This window comes from Phyllosticta capitalensis (genome assembly GCF_038381095.1).
Source record: "Phyllosticta capitalensis strain CBS 128856 chromosome Unknown BKA78scaffold_5, whole genome shotgun sequence".
NCBI lineage: Eukaryota > Fungi > Ascomycota > Dothideomycetes > Botryosphaeriales > Phyllostictaceae > Phyllosticta > Phyllosticta capitalensis.
In genome coordinates this window covers 2151388-2171689 of record NW_027117443.1, presented here as the reverse complement: position 1 = coordinate 2171689, position 20302 = coordinate 2151388, and the positions used below count along the sequence as shown (strand labels likewise).

General features: G+C 54.2%; 6 protein-coding genes across 6 annotated transcripts; 3 read left to right on the top strand and 3 right to left on the bottom strand.

Moving 5' to 3' along the window:
* Nucleotides 1-1941: 1941 nt before the first annotated feature.
* On the top strand, nt 1942-3040 carry BKA78DRAFT_251599 (family 53 glycosyl hydrolase; the record flags this gene model as incomplete). Its single annotated transcript, XM_066884668.1, has 2 exons — nt 1942-2105; nt 2167-3040. 2 exons carry the CDS (start codon nt 1942-1944, stop codon nt 3038-3040), a joined length of 1038 nt encoding a protein of 345 aa, XP_066744684.1.
* A 792-nt stretch (nt 3041-3832) lies between these two features.
* On the bottom strand, nt 3833-5918 carry BKA78DRAFT_380016 (uncharacterized protein; the record flags this gene model as incomplete). The annotated part of the gene is made up of 8 exons (XM_066892959.1): nt 3833-4684; nt 4735-4870; nt 4927-5124; nt 5185-5311; nt 5362-5394; nt 5443-5461; nt 5554-5658; nt 5799-5918. 8 exons carry the CDS (start codon nt 5916-5918, stop codon nt 4067-4069), a joined length of 1356 nt encoding a protein of 451 aa, XP_066744683.1. The 3' UTR covers nt 3833-4066.
* Nucleotides 5919-7332: 1414 nt separating this feature from the next.
* Nucleotides 7333-8535, top strand: BKA78DRAFT_315154 (synaptobrevin-domain-containing protein). Its single transcript, XM_066888524.1, has 3 exons — nt 7333-7437; nt 7499-8175; nt 8232-8535. The coding sequence occupies exons 1-3, from the start codon at nt 7400-7402 to the stop codon at nt 8255-8257; spliced, it is 741 nt and encodes a 246-aa protein (XP_066744682.1). The 5' UTR covers nt 7333-7399; the 3' UTR covers nt 8258-8535.
* A 374-nt stretch (nt 8536-8909) lies between these two features.
* Nucleotides 8910-10570, bottom strand: BKA78DRAFT_370624 (uncharacterized protein; the record flags this gene model as incomplete). Its single annotated transcript, XM_066892684.1, has 2 exons — nt 8910-10308; nt 10437-10570. The coding sequence occupies 2 exons, from the start codon at nt 10568-10570 to the stop codon at nt 8910-8912; spliced, it is 1533 nt and encodes a 510-aa protein (XP_066744681.1).
* An 868-nt stretch (nt 10571-11438) lies between these two features.
* On the top strand, nt 11439-13257 carry BKA78DRAFT_331658 (inner membrane transporter yfaV; the record flags this gene model as incomplete). The annotated part of the gene is made up of 7 exons (XM_066889902.1): nt 11439-11542; nt 11589-11990; nt 12042-12148; nt 12211-12517; nt 12595-12906; nt 12980-13051; nt 13101-13257. 7 exons carry the CDS (start codon nt 11439-11441, stop codon nt 13255-13257), a joined length of 1461 nt encoding a protein of 486 aa, XP_066744680.1.
* Nucleotides 13258-13927: 670 nt separating this feature from the next.
* Nucleotides 13928-19521, bottom strand: BKA78DRAFT_353075 (uncharacterized protein; the record flags this gene model as incomplete). Its single annotated transcript, XM_066891480.1, has 3 exons — nt 13928-13984; nt 14036-18900; nt 18954-19521. 3 exons carry the CDS (start codon nt 19519-19521, stop codon nt 13928-13930), a joined length of 5490 nt encoding a protein of 1829 aa, XP_066744679.1.
* Nucleotides 19522-20302: the final 781 nt, after the last annotated feature.

Sequence of the window (20302 nt, the reverse complement as noted above, 5' to 3'; positions counted from 1 at the left end):
ATAGAAGAGGACGCTTGGGCCAGAGATGAGAAAAGAGAGAGAGAAGGAAAGAAGGACAGTAATTGTCTGAAGTGCATCATCATCATCATCGTTGTCGAGTCTGCTTGAATCGTCTCTCCACTCTTGCCTCCTTCGAAGCTTATACTCTCAGTTTTGGAAAGAGGCAAAAGTCCGCCATGCTCTTTTGCTACTGTACAAAAGTCAAAACAAATGCTGCAAAAAATCTATCATATCCGAAGCTTGGTTTTCATCATGTTATGGCATACACGCCAGAGGCATTTGTCTTGGAAAGAGCGCGCGGGGGCTGTGAGCATGGAATCTTTACGAATGGAAGAGGTAGAGGGAGTAGTAGCAGTTGAGTGCGTCCCAGTTGCATACCTGCATCCTTTGTCTGAATAGCATTAGAGTGGTTTGTCAAGAGTCAAGTCTAGGTTTCTTCGCCCTCATTTCCATCCTCATTTGCACTTTTCAATCTATCATTACATGTAGTCATTCTCTTTGCGATTCAACTGGCCGCCGTTGGCTTCCAGGGGGACAGAATCACCGCTCACCTCGTCTTTTCCCGTCTTTCCTTGTCGGTCTTTTTCGCTAGCAATGGCATTTTGAGGTTTAGCCGGCCGTACATGGAGCCGCCAGACCCACGGAGCCACTTCACGTTTCGAGAAGGTCGATTTTCGGTGTCGTTCGCGAGCCCCATCGCAACGCAGCGCCAGGTCTGAAAAAGGAAGGCAGATCTCGACATCACATCGCTGCATGCAGAAGGAACCCCGATCTCGCTTTCTCTCTTTGCACTGCCAATCCACCATCAGACTGAAAATCGACGGAGCTGCTTGTGGTTTCTGGTCTGGCCAGTTTCATGATGATGACGACAACAACAGGCGGCTGGCGGAAACGAAACAAACTTTGTAAGGAGGCAGCTACTTCATTAGAAGTAGGCTGGTGAAAAGGTCAAAACGGGACGACTGGAGTTGTCGATCTTTAGCCCAGGTGGTGTTTCGGTGGTCGGTTAGGTTCACTACTTACCTTTAATAGCTACGAGTAGGCTCGACAGCAGAAGGTCGTATATGAATAAAAGTCTCTCTCCTTGCTCCCATTTTTCTCTCCTGCCTATCCAAGAGACGTAGAAATTTCTCCGTCGGGAGTCGTTTGTATCCCGAGGACGGGCGAAAAAGAGAGCAGCATCGCTTGCAACACAACGACACTGCGCACCGGCCCGGTTGCCGGGGGGCATTGAATTCGGCAGAGGAAAACCCGCCTATCGCCAGCCAGCCAGAGAGCCAGCCGAATATGATCTGCGCCCAGAACCCTCCACTCCACCCAATCTCCGCGCGCGACGACATCGCGTGTGGGTGGTGGGTTTGGCTGTGTTTCGAAACGCAACTCCGTTCGGCAGGCAGGCACATCACACACCTCCCACGCGCCGTGTGGGTTAGCCGAAGCCGGGCAACGTGTGCGTACGTGCGTGCGCACCAGGAGCATTCATGCTCCGCAGAAGCGTGAGAGCCAAGCATGTTTCCGGCGGGAGCATCAATCAATGCCATGACACGCGACGGGGAGGGGATGGACGGGGCCACTGCTGGCGGTCGGCCTTATAGTCGAGAGCCTGTGTCTCGGATTGTTGCTGTTTGACACAGGTTTGGGTCCCCTTTTTCTTGCCTTTTCCTGGCCCTCGCTTGCGTGCCTGTGTCTTGCATAACAGTGGTACGTCTATTCTTGCGACTTTTCTGGCTGCAGCTGTTCCTATACGGACGTATTGCCGAAGACGCGACACCTATAAGCCTTCTGGTTCCCACTTTCAGGACTACTTTCCTCCCTTTTACGCCCCTTGAGGTTTTTGCTGCACCTACTTCTACCACATTGCGCCTTTAGTAGTTGGACAAGACATTCGGCACTTGTCCTCTCAAACCAACCAAAATGTTGGCCAACTTGCTTCTGCCGATCATGGCAGCCATTGGCAGCGCCTCTGCCTTCTATAAGGGTCATGATCTCTCCTCGGCCGGCTATATGGAGACAGACCAAGGCGCGGTCTGGAAATCGGCGTCTGGATCTGAATCGACCCTCGAGGCCATCATGGGCGCAGGAGGCATGGACAGCGTTCGCCTTCGGTATGTCGAGAAAAATTCCCACGAAAGACCAATGAAGGAAGATATCTAACACGGCGTCAAGCATCTGGACCGGAACTGACTATGGTCTGGATTACACTCTCGACCTGGCCAAGCGTTTCTCCCAGGCGGGTTACTCCATCTTCCTCGACATGCACTTCAGCGACACCTGGGCGGACCCGTCGAACCAAGCGATCCCGTCGAGCTGGTCGAGCAGCTCGGTTGACTCATTGGCTTCGGACCTGCGGTCCTACGTCAAGTCCACTTTGCAGTCTTTCTCGGACGCCGGCGTCGACATTGCCATCCTTTCGCTGGGCAACGAGATCCCGGACGGATTCCTGTTCCCCCTTGGCAAGATCAACAACGACGACTTCTCGGATTTCGCAACGCTCTGGTCAGCTGCTCGCAGTGGTGTCGCCGACGCAGTCTCCGCTGGTGTTTCGCAGCCCGAGGTCATGATCCATCTCAACAACGGATGGGACACTGCAACAATCAAGTGGTTCTTCCAGGGTCTCTTCGCGGAAGGTACCGTCTCGACTTCGGATGTCGACGCCATCGGCCTGTCCTTCTACCCCTTTTACGGAACTGACGCCACCTTGGACAACTTGGGCTCGACGCTCAGCTGGCTCGAATCCACTTACGCCAGCACGAACCTCTATGTTGCCGAGACTGACTGGCCTGTCAGCTGTGATGGTGTCACTCTTTCTGCCGACTACCCCGTGTCCGCTGAGGGCCAGACCGAGTGGGTAGCCGCAATTATCGAACAGCTGCAATCTGTTAGCACTGGATCTGGAATATTTTACTGGGAAGGTGGATATTTAAACACGAGCGGACTTGGAAGTGACTGTGATTCAGCTCTGTTGTTTTCTGTCAACTGGGACGACTGGCCGACGACTTATGCCACGGCTCTCTCGTCAGTTGACATGTACTCTTCGTAGAGAAACAGCAGGAGGTAGAGACATGGCGGGCCGTGCTCAATCGCATTGTATGCTGCTGTAGGGGGGCTTTGACTCATTATAATATCAGATGTTGACCTTTGTATGTCATCGCTTTTTTTTTTTTTTTTTTTTTTTTTTGCGGGTGAGTGCGCTTACCTCTTTTTAGGATTGCCCTTGCAATGACTGAAGGTACTTAACTTCTTGATCATTGGCGGTTGCGTGTTTGCAGGCGTTGTGTGTATAGATCCAGTGCGGCTCGGCAGGCGCAGCTGGCCTTGGAACTCCGTCGACGGGACCGCCCAAGTCTTCGCCTTGCAAGGCCATGCGATTGCTGAGTAGGATGACGAAATGCCTTGAGACGTGTAAGGAAAGAGAAGCAATGGATCGGATGCGAGTACTCACCAGCTTCCCCGATTGCGAAGTCTTTGTTGGCAATCAGCGCCGCGATGTTCCACTTGTTCGTAAATCTCAAGCTTCTACTCTGGATGAGCTTGTTTTGTTTTGCGGGTAAACGACATTTTACGGCCACAGTGGGTGACGAAAGAAATTGCTGATCTGAGAATCTCTGTCGCCAAGTCAGCACACGTAGAGATGAGGAGTCTTCAAGCGCTCAATGCCTTTAACATAGAGAGAATTTCTCTCTTAGTGAATGGGTACAAGGAGCCTCCAAGCGCTTGCGTCTAAGTGTGCAACGACTTGGACCAAAGCCTAGGTCGAATTTCTTTCGTCACCTACTGTGCGGCGGAAATCAGATTTTGGGAGTAAATGGCGACTTGTGTTGATTGAGTTTGATACCGCTTCCTTGACGCAAGCCGTAATTTTAGATATATTCAAAATTTGGATTAGAAGTCCTTCTTAGCTCTATCAAACGTCAGCAGCTTTTTTGAAAAGGAAACATGCGCACGCATTCGTAGCGCTGGTATCACGCAAGTCTTCCAACGCCAAACCAACAAAGGGAACCAAGACACAAAATCCACCAGCACCGTCGCGCCCTCTACTTTTTCATACCCTCGCCCCGCCGATCGTCTAAATCGTGGTGTTCGTCCTCGATTTGCTATGCTTGTCGTTGTAGTAGCTGCTCCTGAACGCATGCCTGCCGCTGGAGCTGCTTGAATGCAGTATCAGCTCCTCGGAGCCATCGTCGTCGACAACGGGCATGGTCGAGAGATCCAAGGCGTCATTTTTCTCCGAACGCATCGTGACCGTGTGCGTGAGTTTGATGCCGTGGTTTGGCGGCGAAGACGGCAGCATCGCGCGGCCGTGATGAGCTCCACCACTGGCCCGCCCCGCAAACACTTCGTACTGACCGTCATCGTAGTGTGGGCGCATGCGCAAATGCTCTATGTCCGACGACGACGAGCCAGAGTCCTTGTCCAGCGACGATGGAGTCGATGGGCCGGCCATGCATCGGCCCATGCTCATGCTGCTGCCCAGCGAACTGAGCCGGCGGCTCGACTGACGCGAAGATGAGTGCGAATGGTGGCTGATGTTTTGGAATTGGTATTCGGCGTGAGGCTGTGTCCACTGACGTCGCGAAGTCCCGTTGCTCCGGGAGTTCTCGAGCTCTGCTCCAGATGAGCTGGCTTCGATAGTGTCCGAGAAGAGGCAGGGGAAAAGGCGCTGCATGACAGGTTTTAAAGTTGGCTAGAAACTGTCAGCACGTTTTGAACCACGTATCCCCAAGAAGGACGAACCAGGCACCCGCAAACCACGCCAAAGTTTCCTTCTCCGCCGATGATACACCATAGTGCGGCAGTTATCCAGAATGGATCATTCGACTCGAAATATTTGTGGAGTATGTAAGCGCGAAGGGCACCAGCCAAACAGCCCCTATTCACGCATCCATTAGTCTTGACACTTTCAGACATTTTGCGGAATCAACTCACAAGCACCCAAATCCGAAAGTTATGATTAGACCGATACGTCGATGAAGAGGGAGCTGAATCCTCCACAGTATTCGCAAAGGCCATAGAAAGACAAAGAAGTCTGTGGCGCTGTTGAAGAAGGCTTGGAACAAGAAAATGACTTTGAGGTCGATGCACTTCTCCTTTTGCTTGTCCATCAGCCAGAACGCCGACATTGGCCTAGCAGCAAGATCACGGATTAGCAAGTCATGCAGAGACGGAACGGAGGGATGACTTTACCGACAAGCAACCACCAAAACAACCAAAAATGCCACAACCCATACGCTTTGACTTATGATCATGGACCAGCAGAACCAGTGGTTGGTCTGTGAGGGAAACAGTCTGAGATAGGAAAGGCAAATGGATACTTCGTTTTAGTTAGCTTTGAGACTTTGCTCGACAGGTGGAGGGTCGTACTTTTCGTAAAAGCGAGGCCTGGGATGAAGAGCCCTGAGGACTGTCAGCAAGCCACACTGGCTTGAATTTTCGACTACTTACAATATGTGGCAAAGTCAATCTACCATTGGTCAGCGTAGAACAAACAAGGATGATAAATTTTGTCTTTGGATGAAGGAGCTCCCAAGCGTCCTAAGTTCGAGATAGACGTACCTTGCCCCAAGGAATGATCCATGCGGGATCAATGTCCCAAGTGTGGTATCCAGACCCAAATGCTGTTGAATAGCACCCCAAAAAGTCGACACCTAATATCAGAACCTGAAAAGTTGATCAGCAGACACCCTGATATTCAGGTTCGGATCAAATACTCCTGAAAACACCATCAACCAGTCATCTACGCCCAAGGCATGTTCTGACTTGCGCAACATCTTGGACACGATTCGCCCTGTACAAAATACCGCCACGAGAATGGCTTGCGGTATCATGATCGCCAGAACCAGGGCGATTCTGGTGTGGGGGTTCGTCCGGTTCGGTGCAGGCCATACTGACGGGTCCAGATCGCCAATCAGCGTCGACATTGGCAGCAAAAGGATCGTCGGCGGATGGCCGATAGCAGGGTCCTGCAGCTATACCCCTGGGCGAAGGGAGCTGCCAGCTTTCCAGGAGGCTGGATAGGAGTAAAAGGCCCTTGGACTTCGAGGACTGAAGAGGTAAAAGAGCAAGACGAGGGCCAGATCAAGAAGGATTCGAGAAGCATGGATTGGGCGGAACCCGGCATATTAGGCGACTATGCGAGGCAAAGAGGTCACCTTGGAGAGGCCCTGTCGGAGGAGGCGAGCGGGCGGAAGAGGCGAAGACTGCACGCAAGCTGACAGCCACTCTTAGGCCACGAAGTACGAAGGCAGAACGAGCGAGAGTAAGGGTCATGTTCTCGCGGAAGACGTTTTTCCAAGCCGAGGGACGCCGCAAGAATGGTAATTCGCCATGGTGATGTGAGATCCACCCACCTGCGACAGATAGAGATGAGGCTCGAGATCTATGGCGTTTAGGCAAACCCCGGTTAGCCACGCAATGGTCAGCACAGGCGCTGCGGTTGGCCTGGATGCAAAGACTTCGCAGACGGAAAAGGCCCGCGAACATGTTCATAGCTCTTTCTCCTTTTCAGAACCCTGTCATGGTGAGGGATATGGCGAGGAGAGGTTTGATCAAGCTTGAAGCTTAAGTATGGCGATGGTGTAGATGGTCAGCGATCATAGGACGATCATAGTGCAGCTCAACTGGACGTTGACAACGGCACAACGGCGCGCATAACTACAACAGGACTAGACCTGTGATTGAAGACGCGGGGAAAGCGACATGTTGAGTCAACTCAACGGCTTTGGACTAAAAGTAGCATAAAACGGCGAGAGGATGGACCACCGGGCGAAGAAAAAAAGCTCCGAAGCACTCCACCACTACCGCTTCAGGCGAGCAGCAACGAGGATGTTGACGTACGGCAAGCTGACGGCACATGGCAGTTCCCGCGTCGACTGGATGGAGCCGACATTGCGTCCAGCATCGACTTTCCCACCTTCACACGCGAGTTTTCAGGATCCCAAGCTCTTCCTCACCCGGAATGGATGGACAGTCCTTATGGCAAAGAAGGTTGAGGCTCACGCGGAGCTCCAGGCCCATTATGCACGGGGGGCCTGGCGAACTGGCCGACGACGAATGGCGAGGCACTCCGAGTTCCGGTAGTGCAATGGCAGAGCTCTTGGCGTGATGAAGTGACAAACAACCCGAGAGCCGACCAACTCGTGCGGCAACGGGCCTTTGGACCGTGACGAGACGACGTCAATCGTGAGTTGTTGTTGTTGAGGACTGCGGAGGAAACATCCGCCAATGAAGGGCGAGAACAAGGAGCAGGGATGTCAAGCACGCACCCCGCCTTCCGTATGCCGGGCCGGGGTCTAGTGCACGTCAAGCTTGTCAGGCAGTGGTCATTCACCGTCATCATCACCACCACATCTGCATCTCCACCACCCTTGATATCCCGTGCAGCGAGCAAAAAACTTCCAATATGGCCTCTTCATCCTCCTCGGGCACGCCGCTGCTCTAGTACGTCTCTCACAGCAGCAGCTTCAAGAACCGCAGCTAACCACACGACCCGAATCCACAGCTCGTGCATTGCGCACAACAGCACCATCCTCACCGAACATACCGCGTCCGCTTCCTCCAACACCTCGTCTCTCGCCTCACTCATCCTCCCCAAGATCTCCCACACATCGCCGCAAAAGTTGACGTACACTCATGGCCCGCACTACATTCACTACATGGCCTCAGCGCCGTCGGAGCACCCCGCGTCGGCCGCCAGCGCCGGTGGGCTGACCTACCTCGTGGTCGCGTCGAGCAGTCTCGGCCGCCGCGTCCCGTTTGGATACTTGGTGGCAGCGCAAGAAGCCTTCCTGGCGCAGTATCCGGCGGATCGCACCGACTTTGCGAGCCTGCCGGCCTACGGCTGTGCCGCTTTCAACGCGACGCTCAAGCGCTTGATGATCGAGATGGGAAGCAGTGAGGAGGGTAAGAATGATGCTATCCGCCGCGCGAATGCGGAGATTCAGGGCGTCCGCGAGATTATGACGGAAAATATCGAGCGCGTCCTGGAGCGCGGCGAGCGTATCGATTTGCTCGTTGACAAGACCGATCGCCTGGGCGGCAATGCCCGCGACTTTCGTGTCCGGAGCAGGGGCCTGAGGCGCCGCATGTGGTGGAAGAATGTCAGACTGATGGCGCTTCTGGTCGTCGTGGTCGTATTCTTGCTGTACCTGCTCGTCGGCTTTGGTTGTGGACTGCCGGGTAAGTTTGAATGGTCTTCGCACGATATGCTGCACCCAACTGACGTGTCTGAACAGGATGGTCCCGATGCGTCGGCAACTAATCAACTGATTGGAAACCCTTTGTGAATTTTTTTGCTGCAGCTGCCGGAGCACACATGGCGTTGGGAGCATATATAATGGGCGCGGAGGACGACGATCTTATCATTCACGAAAGCCGGGCGTTAATTTTCTTCTTGTCGATTCCTTTTATGTGCAAACAGACGAAATTGAAAATACTCCGTACAGTTCATTCACATGAAGGAAACATCAAATGTACGCTACCGAAGGCCTTTCCATCTTTCTTATAATACAAAAGCAGTTCGCTTCTTCCGACTGAAAAGCATACGAACATTTTACGTTGGCTCGTTGAAAGGCGTGTTCCGATTCTGGCAAATGTGCCCGCAAGTATTTCTGGCAAAATCAGTTTTTGCTCACACCGCTAACTAGATAGAGCAGGTCCCAAGATTTGCATCTTATGATTTTCACACAGCCTGAGCCCGCATCGTGTGGACCTGCACGATGGAATCACAATTTCATATTATTCCGATCATCGCCATCTGGAGCAAGATGCTGCAACAAAGGTTTGGGAGCCGCAGTGAGTTTTGCGAGCTGGTACCGCAATCAAGTGCATCAGAATCCAAGGAATGGCCCGGCATAAAGACGACTAACTTTCTCCCATTCTTGACTTTTGTCGTCATTACCAGGTCATGGTAGCTAAAGCCTTGGACGTACCACCCCTTCCTCCATCGCCCGAGTCCGCAACGCCTCCCTCGCCTTCGCATTAAACCGCCTCCACATATCCTTCCTCCTCTCATGGCCAGCCATGAACCGCTCAAACCAAACCTGATCAAATGGGGGCAACGCCCTTCCCTTTCCATCCTTCGTGGGCGGACCCGCCAGCGCCCTCACAGCCTCAACATACTCCTTGAAGTCGGGAAAAACGAGTGCAAATTTTGGTCCATCGCCGCGTTTCGCGATGCGGTCCTTCTCCCAACGTTCTTGCTCTTGGATTGAAGGGAGGGCCTTGACGCGGCCGGCGAGCAGCCGCGCGGCGAGCACGGCTTGGTATTCGAAGAGCTTGAATGTTAGGCCGGCGTTGACGGCGCCGACGAAGAGGATGCTTGGGTCGGGCGTGTAGATTGTGTGCAGGTATAGGTTGGGGATGCGGTTGTTTCGTGGCGTGGGCACTGGTCTTCTGGGGACATTGCCCAAAGAGCTGGAGGTGGAGGGCTGCTGGAAGAAGGGCAGCGTCCAAGTGTACCCGGTCCCGAAGATGATAAAGTCGACGCCGGACACGGACGTGCCGTCTTGAAAGAGCACTGTGCGTGTCCGAGGTTCGACGCGAGCGATGGAGGGCACTTGTTTGATGAGAGGATGTTTGAACGCTTCATCGCCAAAGTAGCCGTTGAAAGCGTGACCAACGACAACGGCACGGATGGGTGTTTGCGCAGTAGTCGTCAGGTCGTAAGCAATATCTGCGGCCGAGACGGAAGCGCCCACCACGACGACCCTCTTCCCCCTATACGCGTCTCTCCCTCTGAAGTGCTTGCTGTGGATAACGCTTCCCGGCCACATTTTCGCGAAGTCTGAGAGACCATCGACATGCGGGATGTATGGCACGCTGTAGTGGCCCGAAGCAACGACCACGGCGTCAAAACGCTCTTCCCAAAAGTAGTACGTCCTTTCGCCCTCCTTTCGCAAGATCAGCTTCCACTCCTCGCCGTCGGCGCCATCTGCGCGAGCAACCTTCTCGGCTCTCTCGACCGTCGTGTTGTAGCTGACAAAGTCCTGGTAACCCTTGCGCTCGACCAATGATCGGACATATTCCAGCACGAGGGTCCAGTGCCGGAAAGGCGCGTCTTCGCCATAGACGGACTTGGCCCATCCAGACAGCTGGAAGGGGAAGGGCTCTTGGGTGAACTCCATGGGGACCGAGTCGACATTGGTTTCGAGATAGGGGTAAACTGTTGATTCTGTGTACCGGGGAACTTGCGATTTTGGTGTCTGGGCCGGGAGGACAGGGGGTATTGAGAAGGGGGGATCTGCTGTTCGGGATGCGAGGAGAGAGAGCTCTGTGGGTTTCAGGATTGGTGGTGGATTTGCTTCGCCGAGCCTGTGTCGAAGTGAGAAGAATTGGTCATTGTTGGAAAGATGGAAGTGAAGAAGTGGACGAAGCCAAATGGTTTGATGAGACATCCAAAGGCGTCTCGATTATTCTTGAGAGAAATGAGAGCAGCTTACCAACATCCTCCAGGAGCTTCACGACGTTCAAAGACCCTTACGATATCGAAAGCCTTCTCTTGGGTAAGCGCGTCAATTGTGATCGCGCCAGCTGGGCCTGCACCGATGACTGCTACGCGCTTGGCGGGCGCCATTCTCAATTCGATGCGCTCACAGGTGATTGCAAAAGTGGAAGGAAAAGACCCTTTCTACGGTCGAAGATATTCCGTCTTATGAAGCATTTGAGCGGGGTCGAACAATTGAAGTGATCCGGCCAAGTTTGTGGCTCAATCCTTGCTCGATTGAGCGGGATGCACTGACATTGAGACGAAGTCAACGCACGACCTCAGAGGCAGACCAATGACAGCTCCTGGGAACATAGTCTTGTTATCTGTGTCGATATTTGGTGTATCGAGCATTAACATGACGTCGTTCTTTGTTTCTCCTTTCGTCTGCACTCGAGGTGTTCAAAGCCCGATAAACTTCAGATGACTCTTGGCACGATGGTGAAAGATGGCGTGCTCGATAGGATGGAAGTCGAAGCGCGGGGCAGACGAAAGAAACCCTGTTAGACTAACATGACGGGAGAAATGGATGGAAATACCCATCTACTGAGAACTTCGAGGCGTTTGCGTGGAAGTCACTGAGCACTAAATCGCTTCCCAATTTCTTAAGTCTTGGAGGATTTGGGACCTTCTCTACTGGATAGCGTCACTTTGAGGCTTCCATTGCTCAGAGCTTGTGGTCAGACCTTGGTCTTGTCACTTCATGGCAGAGCTTGCAAGTGTTCTTGGAAGGCAAAGTTGTCCAGTTGTATGAAAGTTTGGGAGCTATGGCGTGATGACTCCAAGAGCGCGGCACACGAGAGCAATAATGAATCAGATCTTGGGCAAGTCGTTTTCGTATGACATGTTCCTGGATCCTGCAGCGCGGTAGTAATTATCCTGGCCCTGTGTCGCGTCCAGAGCCAACTTGCACTTGTATAAGCTCCTAGATTCACTTCTTTCCGACACCAACGACGACATGGAGAAGTTAGAAGATCTGCACTATGTCGACTTCGTGGGACAGGAGACACCAGTTTCCGAGCCAGACTGGACCGAACATGAAGAGGCTCGGGCGAGGCGCAAGTGAGCTAGTTCCCAGTTGCAAAGAATGCCCTCTAACACTTCACAGAATCGACAGCACCGTGCTCCCCCTCCTCTTCCTCGGCCTCCTTGTCTTCCAACTCGACCGCATGAACCTCGCCAGCGCTCTAACCGGCGGCTTCGCAAAGGACATCGGCGTCAACCAGGACACGATCAATCTGGGCAACCAGCTCATGTTTCTCGGAATCGTACTCTTGGAGATTCCGTCGAATATGCTGTTGCAAAAGGTCGGCCCACGCAAGTACATCTCCGGCCAAGTCATGCTCTTCGGTTTCGTTGCGACGATGCAGGTCTTCCTTGTTGATAGGAAGGGCTTCTTGGCTTCGCGCATGATGCTCGGGCTGGCTGAAGCGGGATATATTCCTGGCGCGTGCTACACGCTTTCGACGTGGTATACCAGGCGAGAACTAGCCAGACGAATCGCCGTGTTGTGCGTCCTTTGCTAGCGTCGTGTAGATTTGATGGATTCTGACAATTGCAGCTTCTTCGGCATGTTCAGCGGAAATGCTCTGAGTCCCATCCTAGCGTCCGGAATCCTGAAGCTCAAGGGCGAGCGTGGGTTAAAAGGGTGGGAGTGGCTTTTCCTCAGTGCGTCCATCGTCTTTCTTTTCTCTTTTTATTTCCAAAGAAGTGAGATTGATCTCCGACAGTCGAAGGTGTCTTCACTATCGTCGTCGGCCTATCATTATTTTTCCTCCTCCCTGGCTCTCCCGACGCTCCCGAGCCGCTCCTAAGTCGTGGACTTATTCGCTTTCAGGGTCCTGAAAGAGAGCTGCTGCAACGGCGCCTTGAACTGGATGACAAGGAGAGGCGTGGTGGCGCTCAGGGTATGCGCATCCCGCCCAAACTCGTGTGGAAGACAATCTTGCACTGGAAGCGCTGGCCGCACTTCCTGAGCAGCTTTTGCGTCTTCAGTACTTGGAGTCCACTGACGACGTACACGCCCACAATCATCATGTGAGTGGATCGTCAAAGTCACCCTTCTTGGAATCTTTTCCGTCTTGCGACTCGTACTTACAGCACCATGACACCAGGCACCTCGGCTTCGACCGGATCCAAGCCAACGCGCTCGCGGCCGTCGGCGCGTCGCTGGCCCTCGTTGTCGTCTTCCTCTTCGCCTACATCAGCGACAAGACTAACAAGCGCGGCGTTTCCGTCATTGGCGCACACTCTTGCTACCTAGTGGTGTTGATTGTCGCCCGGACGGCGCATCCGCACGTCGGAAAGTGGTCGCGATTCGGCCTATGGACGGCGGTGAACGCCTTTGCCGTGGGGTATCATCCGGTCAACAATTCGTGGGTGCAGCTGAACTGTCGAGAGCCGGGGGAGAGGAGCATCAGTATTGCGTAAGTGCCTCTTCCATCGAATGGGGGATTCAGACATCAGCTTGGGACGGGAGGCACAGACTGACCTTTGCAGGATGTGGGTCATGCTCTCCATCAGTGGTTTGATGGTTGGGACGCAGTATTATCGAGGAGATGATACCCCGTTGTAAGTGAATCACCTGGTTTGCCCGGAGTCCGCTGTTGACTACTTTTAGTTACCACAATGGCTTGAGGACTCAGATCATCATGGTCGCGTTGGGGATGGCTTTTGCCATCTTACAGGTTGTGATTTACTTTGTTCACAATAGACGGGTCGCGCAAGGCAAGCATAAGCCTCCTGCTGGAGAAGAGCCCAGGATCTATGTTCTGTAGTGGTTGCATAATGCGAATTTCCGAATTTCCATGTCTGTACAAAATGTTGAGAGTATCATGTTGTTGATGGACCGATTAAAGGAGCAATATTTGGGAAGTGAAGAGCAGGATGCGCAAGGCAGTCGCGGGACGACGGTTCAGGCAAAACCGCGCGCCACCACCGCCACGATCTGATCGATCTGAACGCCCTGCCGATGAAAATACTTTGGCGATGATCTACATGCGCCTCTCTCAACATTACAAAAAAGTAAGCTACAGAAAAAATGAAATAGGTTTCCCCCTCAACCAGTTGAAAAGGATATACATGACGTAACGCACGCCCCTCCCAACCCAAAAAATCATACAAATCATCACGGGTGCGTCGTTTACCCAAAAATCATGACGCACACAACCGCCGACGACGCCTATACCCAAAAAGCCCCGTCCTTAAAAATCCCAGGACCATTTAATCCCTTGGTCCATGTTTGACAAAACGCCAGTCTTTCATGTCATCTATGTGAGTGTATCGTTCAAGCCGTCCAAAGAAAAGTCCACCCATTTTTTGTGACTCCGCGAGGAGCTTCTGTCCTTGAAAACGCCATCCAAAATGGGGCAAGAAAAACAAAAAGAGGAAATTAAGCAAGAAATCGAGTCGCCAATTTCATGCAACCAGAACACATTGCCGCGCGATTTACGGAGCCATCACCAAAGCCAGTAAAGCCATGCGAGTGTAAAGCCCGTATCTCATCTGTGCATGTGTTAGACAAAAGACATCAAGGGGGTCGGGGGGATCACTCACCTGTCTGAAGTAGGCCGCCCTGGGGTCAGTGTCAACCTCATCCGGAATCTCCCTGTTCCTGGGAAGCGGGTGCATGACAATCATGTTGGCCTTTGCGTTCTTCATGACGGCGTTGTCGACAACGAAGCTGTCCTTGACCTTTTCGTAGAGCTCGAGGTCGGGGAAGCGCTCCTTTTGCACGCGAGTGCAGTAGAGAACATCGCTGCGGCTGATGATCTCGGGCGTGAGCTCGAAGCTCTCAGTGAGCAGCTGGCCGCGCTCCTTGAGCGTCTCGCGGATGTACTCGGGCATGCGCAGAGGCTCAGGCGACACGAGCTGGATCTTGATGTCGTCGTAGTGCTTGAGAAGCTCGCACAGCGAGTGGGTCGTGCGTCCGTAGAGAAGGTCACCAACAAAGGTGATGGTGAGACCCTTGACCGTGCCAAGCTCCTCACGGATGGTGAACAGGTCGAGGAAGGCCTGCGTAGGGTGCTCACGGCTGCCGTTCCCAGCGTTGATGATGGGAACGTTCGAAACCTTGGCGGCAGTGTTGATCGACTCGTCATCGGGGTGGCGGAGGACAATGGCGTCACCGTAGCAGCCGAGAGTGCGGATGGTATCTTCCAAAGACTCGCCCTTCTTGGTGCTCGAGGTCGACTCGCTGATGACGACAGTGGAGCCACCGAGGCGCTTCATGGCGGCGTCAAACGAGGCGGAGGTCCTGGTCGAGGGCTCGTAGAACATGGTGCAGAGGACGCGGCCCTTGAGAATGTCGAGACCACCCTGGCGCTGAGCACCAAGACGCATCTCCTGAGCGACCGTGAAGAGCAAGTGCAGGTCGCTGCGAGTGACCTGCTTGACCGAGCTGATGTGCTTGCCCTTGAAAGGCGACCTGGCGAGCAGCTGCTCAAGGGAGAGACTGCCGTTTGCCCTTCCAAGGATGGGCTCAAGGTCGTGGTGCTCAGCACCGGCGTCAGCAAAGGTCTGGTAGTCGACCTTGCTAATCTCCAGGTCGTAGTGGCGAGCAATGGCCTCGATCAGGAGCTTGGCGTTCTTGACATTGGTGACCAAGGGGGTCTGGTAGTCGACAGCCATTCTGCGGGTCTTGTAACCACGGCTCATATAGCTGGCCGGCCTGCGGAAACGGTTGCTCGACGGCAAGTTGATGTAAAGGTCGATCATGTTGTTGGACAAGTGCTGAGTGAGCGAGTACTCCGGCTTCTGCTCAATGTTCTCGCCAGTGAGGACCTCCAAGAACTTGCAAGGAATGCCGTGCTCGACAATGTAGTCGGCGGTACCGGCAGTGGCGAACAGGTTGAAGCCCATCTGGTGGAGACGCTGGATGGACGGGAGCATCTCCAGCTTGTCCTTGAAAGATCCAATCGACAACAAGATGTTCTTGTTGGGCAGCTTGAAGCCAGTGGAGATGAGACCCTTGATGTACGCCTCGAACTTGGTCCGACCGAAACAGGCAACTTCTCCAGTCGAGGCCATTTCGACACCGAGGACGGGATCGGCACCAGACAGACGCGAGAACGAGAACTGGGGAACCTTGACACCAACGTAGTCGGCGGGAATGTTGACAGGAGGGTACTCCTGGAGCGGCAGGCCAGCCATGGCCTTGGTAGCCATCTCGATCAAGTCGACACCCATGACCTTGGAAACGAAGGGGAAAGACCTGGAAGCGCGGACGTTGCACTCGATGACCTTGATGTCGTTGTCCTTGGCAATGAACTGAATGTTGAAGGGACCAGTGATGTTGAGAGCGTTGGCAATCTTGCGGGTGGCATCTTCAATGCGACGCACAGTCTCCTTCTCCAGATCCTGAGGGGGCAGAATCAAGGTGGCATCACCAGAGTGGACACCAGCATTTTCGACGTGCTCGGAGATGAAGTGACCAATCATGGTACCGCGACGGGCGACAGCGTCCATTTCAATCTCCTTGGCGTTCTCAATGTACTTGGTGATGACGACAGGGTGCTCGCGCGAGACCTCGGTGGCCTGCTTAAGGTAGTTCTCGAGGTCGTGCTGCGAGTACACCGTGTTCATGGCAGCACCCGAGAGGACGTACGATGGGCGGACCAGGACAGGGTAAGTAACCCTGTTGCAGAACTCCTCGGCCTCATCGAAGCTGGTGAGCTCCTTCCAGGCGGGCTGGTCGACGGAAATTCTGTCGAGCATGCGCGAGAACTTGTAGCGGTTCTCGGCAGTGTCAATCATTTCCGGCGAGGTTCCCAGGATCTTGACGTTGAGGCGGTGCAGGGGCAGAGCAATGTTGTTGGGCGTCTGGCCACCCATAGACATGATGACACCGCTCGAGTTCTCCATCTGGTAGATGTCAAGGACAGTCTCGATGTTGATGTTTTCAAAGTACAAGCGGTCGGCCTCGTCGTAGTCCGTGCTGACAGTCTCGGGGTTGTAGTTGACCATGATGGTCTTGTATCCGGCCTCGCGGAGAGTGCGGATGGCACGAACGGAGCACCAATCGAACTCGACGGACGAGCCAATACGGTACACACCAGAGCCCAAGACCATGACTCCACGGTCGTTGAAGTCAATGTCGTGAGAAGTTCCGTGGTAAGTGACGTACAGGTAGTTGGTGAAGGCGGGGAATTCGGCGGCGACAGTGTCGATTTGCTTGACAACAGGGAAGACACCCGAGTCAACCCTCAACTGGCGAACGGCAAGCTCGTTGGAGTTCCAGAAGTTGGCTAACTGGCGGTCGGAGAAACCAAGCTCCTTAGCCTTCCTGAAAAGAGGAGTGGTGATGGTCTGCCTGCTGTACTGGGTCATGAGCTTGCTGAAGTCGCTCAGACCCTTGAGCTTGGTCAGGAACCACTTGTCGATCTTGGTGAGCTCCCAAATCTTGTCGACATTGTAGCCGGAAGCCATGGCATTGGCAATGGCGAACAGTCTCTGGTCGGAGGGGGTCTGCAGCTCTTGGTCAAGCGACATGAGAGCCATGGCAGTCTCGTTGAAGCCGTGGTTGTTCGGGTCGACGGCACGAATGGCTTTTTGGATGGCCTCTTCAAAGGTCTTTCCGATAGCCATGACCTCTCCAACACTCTTCATGGAGGATCCCAGGAGAGTGGACACGCGAGTGAACTTCTTCAAGTCCCAACGAGGAATCTTGACAACACAGTAGTCGAGAGAAGGCTCAAAGCACGCGCAGGTGACCTTGGTGACAGTGTTGCGGATCTCGTTGAGAGGAATGTTCAGACCCAACTTGGCCGCAATAAAGGCCAAGGGGTAACCAGTGGCCTTGGAGGCGAGAGCGGACGAACGAGACAGACGAGCGTTGACTTCGATGATGCAGTATTCCTTCGACTCGGGGTTCAGAGCGTACTGAATGTTGCACTCACCAACGACGCCAAGATGTCTAATGACGTTGACGGCCGTGTTGCGGAGCATGTTGTAGTCTTCGTCCGAGAGCGTCTGGGAAGGTGCCACGACAATGGAGTCACCGGTGTGGATGCCCAGAGGGTCGAAGTTCTCCATGTTGCAGACCGTGATACAGTTATCGTGGGCATCGCGGACGACTTCGTACTCGATTTCCTTCCAGCCCTTCATGCTGCGCTCAATCAGGACCTGGGGACTGGCGGCGAAAGCCTTGTTGCAAAGGTCAAGCAACTCGTTCTCATTGTCGGCGAAGCCACTGCCCAGACCACCCAGAGCGTAGGCAGCACGAACAATGACAGGGAAGCCAATGTCGCTAACAACACGCATGGCCTCCTCAACAGAGTTGGCCGACGCAGACTTGGCGCACTTTTCGCCGATCGAGTCCATTGCGCGCGCGAAGAGCTCACGGTCCTCAGTCGTGATGATGGTGTCGATCGGGGTACCAAGGACCTTGACACCAAGCTGCTCAAACTCGTCCTTGAGTTGGATACCAACTTGCAAGGCCGTCTGACCACCAAACGTGCAGTAGATGGCATCGGGACGCTCGTTGATGATGACCTTGCGGACAAAGTCGGCGTTGACTGGAAGGAAGTACACCTTGTCCGCGAGACCCTTGGAGGTCTGGATGGTGGCAATGTTGGGGTTGATGAGGATGGTGTAGATGCCCTCTTCCTTGAGCGCCTTGATGGCCTGGCTGCCAGAGTAGTCGAATTCTCCTGCCTGGCCAATGCTGAGACCACCAGAACCGAGCACCAAGACCTTCTTGACGTCGACCTTGGGGTTCTTCTTCCTGTTCTCCTCAAGGTCACCACCGGGGAACTCGACAGGCTTCGTCAAGAGCTCCTGGTTCTCGATCGTCTTCGTGATGGTGTTGATGAAAACGTCAAAGAGGAACTCGGTGTCGCGGGGGCCGGGAGCGTGTTCAGGGTGGAATTGGACCGAGAAGAAAGGCTTGCTGCTGTGGCGGATACCCTCGTTGCTGCCGTCGTTGGCGTTGACAAACAGCTCTTGCCAGCCAGCAGGCAAGGTGGCAGCGTCCACGGCGTAACCGTGGTTCTGAGAGGTAATGTAGCAGCGGCCGGACAGCAGGCTCGTGCAGGGAATGTTGGCACCGCGGTTACCAAACTTCATCTTGATGGTGGATGCGCCGGCAGCACGGGCGAGGAGCTGGTGACCCAAGCAAATACCAAAGATGGGCGTCCTGGCCTCTTCCATGGCAGTGGCAATGTGCTTGACAGTAGCCTCCATCATCGCGGGGTCACCGGGACCGTTGGAAAGGAAAAGTCCGTCATAGTCCTTGCCTGCAAGCTCGGGGAAGTTGTAGTCCCAGGGCACAACCTGGACCTCGACGCCCCTCTTGACGAGACAGCGCAGCTGGTTGAACTTCAAGCCGACGTCGACGCACACTACTCGGACTGGGCGTCCAGAGGGGTGCTTTAATGCGGTAGCGGGGTTGGGGGAATAGATTTTGGGCTCCTTGATGGACACTACAAAAGTCAGAATCAAATTTTTTTGTCAGGGGAGAGCCATGCGGTCTCACCTTCGGCCACCAGGTTCTTTTCGTTGGGGTTTACCCAGGGTATCTCTTCAAATGCAACATTGTTTTGGGAGGCGGCGTCGCCATTGGTGATCTGGCCGTTGGTCTGGGCCTCGAGGAGCATGCGACCAAGCATGCTACCCTCTTGGCGTATCGTCTTGGTCAGTTCTCTCGTGTCGACTCCGAACATGGCGGGAATGCCCTGCTCCTTGAGCCAATCGCCGAGAGAGCTGTTGGCGAGGTGGTTGGACCAGTTCTCGCCCGAGTATGAGAGGACGACCAGACCGGCGATGTGTGCTTGATCGGACTCGAAGTAGGCGGGGAGTTCGTTGAGGAGGGGGTCTCTGGCCTTGCGGTCGGGCACGCCGTAGTTGCCCACCATGGGGTATGTGATGACCAGAATCTGGCCGCGGTAGGAGGGGTCGGTCAGCGACTCTGGGTAGCCAACCATGCCCGTCTGGAAGACGAGCTCGCCGGCAATGGACTTGGCAGCACCGAAGCTGTAGCCCTCGAAATTCTTGCCATCCTGCAGCTGCAGCCGCATTCTGGTCTCTCCCGCCGTGCTGGCCATGATGTGCTCGTAGTGTAGGCCTGGGAGAGAAGGTGAAAAGTGTGGAGTGGCACAAAGCCGGGGGTGGGTGAGGAGAAGAGAAGTTTGGAGTAAAGGAAAAAAAAAAGTTGTCGAGAAGAAGTTGAGAAGTGCTTGGCGTGCGTGGAGCAAGGACTTGGTGCCGAATCGGGCCGGCACCGAGCGATCTGCACAGGGCAGGCTTTTTTTGCCGAGGCCAAGGCGGCAACCTGAGGCAGAAACAGGACGAGGGCACGGAGGGGCTGTCGGTCGTCACACTCAACATTGCACTTTCGCCGGGCTTACGTAGAGACAAAAGAGACTCGAAGACTGAGCGCTCCCTGCCCAGATCCGCATTGTCGAAGTGGTGGGTGCCACAACCTCGAACCATGTGCCTACGCGCTCCAACCCGTCGGTTTCCTCGACGCGCATTGGATCGATGATTGAGATGCTGTACCCCGAGTATGACGCCTGCACGGCACCTACCTGCATGCCCGCCATTTATTGCCAGTGGCGTCACCCATCATTGCCCTTGGCTGCGACGGGCGTTGACCGACTGGGGGCCGCGAGGATGGATAGATTCTATAATGTTGGAGGAGAGTATGTATACTCTTCATGACCGGCCGAGGACACCTGACGATGAAATATTTGCACGCTGCAGCAGACCTTACAGTATAAACACTGCCAACAGGGGCACCCTAGGTTGGACCAGGAGGTGTGCTAGCGGGCGCGCCTGATTGGCCTGGACGGGGGCGCGAAGAGATAAGGCCCAGAGCGCCGCCTC